General features: G+C 47.5%; 4 protein-coding genes across 4 annotated transcripts, besides 2 other annotated features; all 4 read right to left on the reverse strand.

Annotated features, from left to right (window-relative positions):
- Positions 1-587: 587 nt before the first annotated feature.
- Tco025E_08378 (uncharacterized protein) lies at positions 588-1,211 on the reverse strand (the record flags this gene model as incomplete). The annotated part of the gene is made up of 1 exon (XM_029375228.1): positions 588-1,211. One exon carries the CDS (start codon positions 1,209-1,211, stop codon positions 588-590), a length of 624 nt encoding a protein of 207 aa, XP_029224662.1.
- Positions 1,212-1,743: 532 nt separating this feature from the next.
- Tco025E_08379 (putative ABC transporter) lies at positions 1,744-3,834 on the reverse strand (the record flags this gene model as incomplete). Its single annotated transcript, XM_029375229.1, has 1 exon — positions 1,744-3,834. The coding sequence occupies one exon, from the start codon at positions 3,832-3,834 to the stop codon at positions 1,744-1,746; it is 2,091 nt and encodes a 696-aa protein (XP_029224663.1).
- An 86-nt stretch (positions 3,835-3,920) lies between these two features.
- Positions 3,921-3,984: a sequence feature (A-rich).
- Positions 3,985-4,646: 662 nt separating this feature from the next.
- On the reverse strand, positions 4,647-6,092 carry Tco025E_08380 (leucine zipper-EF-hand containing transmembrane protein 2; the record flags this gene model as incomplete). Its single annotated transcript, XM_029375230.1, has 1 exon — positions 4,647-6,092. One exon carries the CDS (start codon positions 6,090-6,092, stop codon positions 4,647-4,649), a length of 1,446 nt encoding a protein of 481 aa, XP_029224664.1.
- A 197-nt stretch (positions 6,093-6,289) lies between these two features.
- Positions 6,290-6,313: a microsatellite.
- Positions 6,314-6,622: 309 nt separating this feature from the next.
- Tco025E_08381 (signal peptide protein peptidase) lies at positions 6,623-7,650 on the reverse strand (the record flags this gene model as incomplete). The annotated part of the gene is made up of 1 exon (XM_029375231.1): positions 6,623-7,650. A coding segment is annotated over one exon (1,028 nt), but the record flags the coding sequence as incomplete, so codon positions are not given.

A 7,650-nucleotide genomic window follows, 5' to 3' on the forward strand; every position in this document is an offset into this window, starting at 1 on the left:
GTCCCAAGTATTTCTCTAAACAACAGGGAAAGCAATGGAGGGAAGAGAGCAACTTGTGCCCACTGCGCCCAAGATCCCCCCCAACGCCCCAACTGAAGCGCAGATTCCTCCCACACACACGCCCGGCAGTGAGGAAGCGAATTCAGGCAGGCACACAACACGACGGCAACTGGGCCCTTGTGGTGGACTCAAGGGGGCGGCAGCTTTCGAGGCCGCGCAACCGCCAGACTCCCTCCGTGAGGCGAGCAGCGGTGGCAGTGGTAGCATTAGTGACGGGTTGGGGAGGGCAAGAAAGTGCGCACACACACACGCGCACACACTGGCCCCCCACCGCGGCATCGCTGGTAAGAAATATCAAGAAACATCACAAGATCCAAAAAAAAAACCGCAATTAGGCAGCGGCACACTTACGCACACAGAAGCATGACAAAAGCAACAAAAATAATTATTTCAAAAGGAAAAAGGGAGTTGGTGGTGGAGGGAAAGACAAACACGAGTTATTGGGGAAGGAAATTGGGCAGAGATCGGTCTGCACAGGCATCCACAACTACGCAGGGAAAGCAAAGGTCGAGGCCGTGGAAAGAGCCTCAGGAAAAGAATATGTGCAGCAGGACATCCAACTCGCACAGTCGAAGCATCAGCAGATCAACTTTTGTTAGGGAGGAAGTCGTCATCTGGTCGCTTGACCCTGAGGGAGCTGACTGCGTTTCCGCCTGGGTTTGTGTGGCAATACTACGAACGGCTACTTGGGGGCGAAGAAAGGAGGGGGTCTCCTGCATCAGCGACTCCGCATCGTATCGGTAGCCGATGCTTTGCGTTTCACCCTTTTCTGACGTCGGCAATCCAAATACGGGAGAGGAACGGGGCAGCACTGAGCGCGATTCACTCTGCTTCCGGATGAATACAGCTTCATCGTTTCCACCAGAGTCTTCTGTGGGGGCGAGGGCCCTATTGCTGCACTGCTGCTGCCGACGCAGGCGCAAAAACTCCAAAAGTCGGCCACTGTGCTCCACCACATCGATGTGACCATTGTTGTCTGCAGAAACCTCCTCAGATGAGACGGTCTTGAGACGCGGCGTCCGTTCTCGTTTTTTGCCTGAGCAACGCTGCGGCATCACGACTGCCGCGTTACACGTGTCGTACGCTGCGCCGGTGTCCGTGCCGTCTTCCTCCACGTCTCGCGCCCAACTATCAAGCAAACTCTGTTTCATCGCGTCAACTTATTTTCTGTGTCTTGTCTATGTATTTATTTTATAGCCGTGTGGAATGAGCAACAAAGCAACGACTCGTCGAGATCTTCGTTTTCTCCTAATAAAGGCTAAAAAGAGTGTTAAAGAAACACACGTGATAATACATGTGTGCTATTTAGCTTATTTCCCATGCCGCCGTGCATGACGCAATGCGTTCACGGCAGCGATGCATAGAGCAGGAGCCCAAGGCAACCCCTCCGCACTGCCCCCTCATCCTTCAATTCCTGACGATAATGAGGCGCTGCAGGTGCCTTGTAAGATTGCCTCTCACGGGACCTCCATCAGTAACAAATTAAGAAGAAAGGGCACTACATTGCGGGGTATTCGTAACACGCATCCCCCGCACGGCGCGGCCATTCCTCTCGCACGCTCTCACAACGTCAACAGCCTCAAGCAGAAGAAGAAAGAAAAGAAGTGGGTTGGTGAGGATAGCCTTTGGGGTGGCAGAAGTGGCAAACTAGGTGGATTCCATGACCCCCAGCCCACAGAGGTGCTACTTTCTACACGCCAAGGCGATCCCCGCGAGTAGTATTAGGACGCCGCACATCACAGCGAACACCACCAAAGATCGCTCTGTGGATTCGTCCGAAAACCCCTCCAGCTCCAGATACGCGTTGCCGCTGTAGCAATAAGATGTGTTTCCTGCGCCGTCGCAGCTAAACGGCATGTCCCGCAGTCTCTGCGCCAGCGCAGCACCGTAGCTCCAACGAAGTATACTCGTCTTCCCAACCACCGATGGCATCGTCGTCAGGTTCAGCAAGAATCCACAAAAAATGACACTGTACCCTAGATATAACCGAAGCAGCAACAATGCCCAGCGATTACGCGGCACCAATGCATGCACTGTGAAGTGCAGCAACACCTGTGTGACGCTTAAGGCACCGAGAAGCAGAAAAAACGTGTAGCTCATCCTCAACATATATCTCACAACTGGGATAAAAAGTGCCAAGTACAGCACCCGAACAAACACGGTACGGAGAACAAACACTATCATAAAGCAGGCTGTGCCATAGAGTCCGTTTTCGCGTTGAATAAAAAAAAGACGCAGTTGGTGATTCACATCACCCATAGTTGTTGTATTAGCCAGCATTGTAAGGAGGAAGAGAACAAATTGAATGCCCCTAATATTATACATGCCCCATTGGTCATCGTTCTGGTTCTGCAACAGCAACAAGATCAACAACAGTCCTAGCGACAAGAAGGCAAGCTGAACGTAAAATTCCGAATCCCGCCAGGTTTGCATAGCATCATACCACCAAAGAAGAAATATTTTTAGCACTGCGTACTGAGGAGGTGCTGTACTCGTGAATGGTGTCACATCAGACATCTGTTCAGGTGGGTTAGAATAACGCGTAATAGTCTGCAACAAGCGACGACGCAGATGTGAGTTGTAGTAGTTAGAAGTGTAAAACGCAGACACAGATTGGGACTCCGCCCAAACTGTGGCAAGGTCCAAAGCGTCATCCCCGCATGAAACAGAGGCACTGCTCGCCGCAGCCCTCAATTCCTCCATCCTCGATGCTAGCGAGGAAGAAATGTGAGGCGTGCCGTGCTCATTGTAGCTGCTCCCTCGTGTCGACGAGGGAGAAACAGTCACTCGGCTTGGGGTTGAGGCGTTGCTGTAACACGGGCTAGCATCTCGTGGCACACCAACCCCACCGTACAGGGTAGAGGACGGAGTCAAGGAAAGACGAAGGCCATTGAAGTACGACGGCATAGTAGCAGCCTCACCGGAGTATAGAACGCCTCCCCCACGCCCAAGCAACAACAATGTATCCGTGACCTCAAACAAGTGAGCCGCAAGCGTCGTCGTTGAAATAATAACCGTTTTTTCCAGCACCGTTGTTAGCCGTTTCAAGACGGCACTACACTCTGAGGCATCTACAGGCCCCAGGTGATCAAAGGGGTAGTAGGCAACAAGAACAGGAGGATCTCTGACTATTTCCATCGCAAGACGAAGACGAAACGCCTCCGAAGGCGAAAGTAACTTTGCAGCCTTGCGGCGATCCAAATCCGTAAGAACGCAGGCGGCCTCTACCAGCACCTCCCTTGCCGCTCCAGTCACCTTTGTCCGCAGTGAAACTACGAAGTTTATGTTCTCCTCCACACTCAGGTTCGGCATGTAGGCCTCGACTGTGGTAACGACGCCAACCGCCTTGCGAAATACTCCCGCCTCGACAGGCACACCATTTGCGAGAACAGTCCCGGCCGCGCACAAGGCAGCGCCCGTAATGACACGCAACAAGCACGACCCTGCCACCCCATCCACGTCAGCGATAACGTGCAATCCGCCCTCTCGCATCAGAGCAAGAGCAGACTCGCAGTGTAGCTTTGGGGGAAAAAACCTGGGGAAGCAACGGCTCAGCCGGGAGTCTGTCGAGACTCGCACCTCAACTATGCAAATGTTCAGCCCACCTACACGAAAAACGGAACGTATGTAGTGTTGCGCCGCATCACACCATGGTCTTACTTCACCCCCGTGTTTGAAGGAAACAGCGTGCGTCGCCTCTCGCCAGTGGCTTCTGGCCTCGCTTGATACCAGCGGCGTGGACTCGCCCAAGCCGAAGCCAGAAATGCCCAACATCGCCTATGCATATATTTACTTTCAAAAAAAAAAAAAACTACCGGAAGTGCTGCAAATGATGGAAACTGACAGGAAGTTGCAGATCTACAATAACGACAAGCAAAATATAAACACTACCAAAACGAAACCAAAAAACAACAACGACGACAATATTGAAAAATGGGAGCAAAACAAGTTTCTACGGGAGTGCGCGAGACGCGCCACCAACCTGCTGTTATAATTCTACGTCGTTGTTGTTGTTTCCTTTTATTCGTCTTTATTTTTTTCGTTTCTTTGCATTGCTTGTTTGATTCGTTATATCTTAACATGAACATCTTGCACCGCATCTTCTTTCTCAAATTGACACGGAAGTGCGCGCCAATAAAAATGGGAAAAAAGCTGGGGGAAAACAAGGCGACAAAAAAAAACTCCATTCAAACCTAACACATATTCCGCACCTCTTGTTATGATGCAGTAACGAGTTGGGGAAAAAAAAGGGGGGGAAGAAAGTGAAAACGAAAGAGCTACAATTAGCCGCAAGTCCTCCCCTCATGATTGAGCCAAAGGCGGTTGTCTCTACCCAACAGAGCGCCCCAACAAAGAAGGAATACATGAACGCTTGCTGGAGTTATCTTGCATTCTCAATATACTGCAAATAATATATTTTTTGTCCCTGTTAAATACGGCTCAAGGCTCTTCTTTAGTTTTTCCCTCCCTTTTCGAGTTTTTTTTTTATTTTCTGCCTGTTTCATTTTTTTTGTTTTTCTGTATCTCTCCATTTTCTTTTTTTTTACTTACCCTTCCCCAGACGACAAATAAAGGTTTCACAACGGTTACTTTTCGTTTACTTCATCAGAGGAAGACGACGGCGTGGGTATCTTCTTAGGTGCGTCGTGGGTGCTAGACTTTGATGCCCCTCTACAGCGAGCTCCGATAGAAACCAGTGTGGCCTCTGTAATGGGTTTGGTCCCTTGACCCTGATCAAACGCGTCAAAAACAGTAGACACTATATGAGACGAATTGTGTGTTTCAGTTCCTATAAAGTCTATAACGTCAGACACGGTAACACTTTCATTCGCAGTTTTACCTTTGCGAATGCGCTCAAACATCATCTTCACATTTGCCTCTGTCAAATATTCACCAATAGACACCTGAGTGTCGTGAAAGGATATATCCCGATCACTGCTTTTCGTCTTAGCATTTAGATCCTCCAGCTTTTCCACAATTCGATCAGCATCGCTAAGGTCATCCCCCAAATTAGGAACGGTATCAACAGTCTCACAGAGTGTCTCCAGGTTTCCACGCACAGCCTCAGGGAGGTACTGAATACCGAAAAGCTGCTGGCGCTGCTCCAGCGGTAACCGCTTCATCGATTCTTTCAAACTGTAACGGGTGGGTTTAACCCAAAATAATGTGTTGTACGGCACCTCGCTGTCCCGAGAAAGTGAAACCCACCATTCCAGCTGAATACGGAGAGTTTCGGCATCTTCTGTCCAACGCATTCCCCGGACAAGGTTGGCCTTGATTAACTCCTCATCAGTTAAATCATCAAGCCCTTCAAGTCGAAGAAAGCGATCATCTTCACGAGTATTGTGATAATGACGTATGATCTTTCGACGCATGTAAGGTGCCATTATTTTAGCTGGAAAAAATCCGTGGTACGTTTTAAAAACACCAACCGTTCGCGCTAATCCCAACGCAACACTGTCAGGACATTTGTATACACTTAACGGTCCGTCACGATCAAAGTGAGGGGCTATCAGTTTTATCTGAGAAGCACTCACAGACTCCCCCAGTGCACAAGAACGCACTACCTCTTGTTGTTCCTTGGTGAAACTAACAAACGCAGTGGTAGATAAATACTCCATCACTCGCTGTCGTGCACGAAGTGTTCCCAGGGCAGCAGAAAAGGCTCGGTTACGACCCTGACTTTTTGTTTCAAACGTTGAAGGGATCAAATCTGGGAACATTTTCAGTGCGACAGGAAGTAAAAGCTCAGCAAACGGGACCACGATAAAGAAGCTAAAAGGGACAAGCCGGACAAGATCCCTTGTGGCACTTTCCAAGAGCAAACGCTCCCGACGGGTAAGGGCGACACCTGCCTTCAGCTGACGAGAATACTTCCAAGCCAGCCTTGTGTTCAAGAAAAATAGTCGAAAACCGTGATATACATGACGAAGCCCTTCCCAAGCAACATTAGCATAGTAACCTACGCCTGAGCGTGCAGCTGGTTTTGAATAGGCTACATCAGAAAACCTAATCCTGGAAGCCCTAAGCATCTTCTATATTCCTCAAATTGTACCAATCCTCCGTCCACAGCAATATCGACAGCACCTGGCTGCTTCCTAGAGCAATGCGCCTTTATATAAATATAAATATCTAATTCTCGCTAGTATCCGTGAATAGTATAATCCCTATCTCTCTAATGCCCCGATACTGAGAAAAATATTTCGATTTCGTGAAAAGAAATCGCCTTTTGTTATTATTAGTATTGTTATTAAACAATTTGAAGAAGAATGAAAAAAAAAAACTAAAAATATGTACCGTGCAACGCAGAAATACAATCAGATGCTTCGCATCCCACTTTCTTTTTAGTGATATAGAAAATTTGTTATCACTATACTTGAGCTATTCTCGCGAAAGTTGTTTCCTCACGCGCACTCAGAGGCACACGCACACACAGAAACAAAAAAAACATCAGCACACCATGAACGAGGAAACACATGCAAATACATATCATAATCCAAAAGGGAAAAAAGCACGGCAGCCCTTGTTCATTTTTTTTTCTTCGTTCATATATATGTCAAAGTTATTGCACTTTTTTTGATTCTTCTTTCTCCTCCTTTTTCTGAGATGAATGATCCTTATCTTTTATAGTAACTTCCCGCCCAAACAATGTGAGTATCTCCCCCCACATGGCGCCAATAAGCGTTGCATCATCTTTATTTTCCTCCATTTGATTTTTAGAAGAACCATCATCTTCTGCTTCTTCTTTGGAATCCACACTTGGCAGGGTAACGGCATCGGAAGTGTAGACAAAGACTGCCTTTAAATCGCCTTTTAATGCAGCCGAAGCCAAAAAGGTGATGAGCAGCCAAGGCACAATAAAAAGCAAGGCGGGCTGTCCATGTTCAAAAATAAGCATAACAGCCATTGTATTTACAAGGCTCATTGTATAGGCAACAAGAGCAACATTAAAATAAAATGTGCCTCGTTTCACGTACTCGAGAGAGAAAATGAGTGTTTGTGCAATAAAGAATCCTGGAACAATAAGATCACCCAGCCCCAAAAGACTCACTGCCTTATGATCGGCAAAGATGGTGCGGGGGAAAACGAGTTTAATAGGACCATTAATTCCACCTGCCACGGTAAGCATTACATCCGAACCAAAAACCCAAAAAATGTCGTAAAAAAACAAGCCCAACAACATCACAAACGCACTTTGAAATGATCCTAGATGAACAGACCCAATAGCCCGGACACCAATGGCGATAGCCAATAGATTGTTCGCCACCCAACTATTAGTCATATAGTATACCGCTCCCACTGCACAACAAAAAATGCCAGTGAGAAAATTTGGTTTTATATAGGCCTTTAAGAAGGATCCCAAGGAAAGGACACCGATAACGCTTAAATAAAAAGATACCACTGCATTGAAATATTCTAAAGGAATGAACCGCAAAAGCACATAGGCAAGGAAAAGTACCATTGATCCCATGAGAGGTAAAGCCAAAGTATCATCCGTAAGTAGAACCTCCTCAAAGCTAAGGTTTTTCTCCCTTTTTTCACGTGTATACTCTAGAAGTCGTCGAGATCCGAGGTAAACAACCAAAACTG

This window comes from Trypanosoma conorhini (genome assembly GCF_003719485.1).
Source record: "Trypanosoma conorhini strain 025E chromosome Unknown Tco_14.4_contig_00766, whole genome shotgun sequence".
NCBI lineage: Eukaryota > Euglenozoa > Kinetoplastea > Trypanosomatida > Trypanosomatidae > Trypanosoma > Trypanosoma conorhini.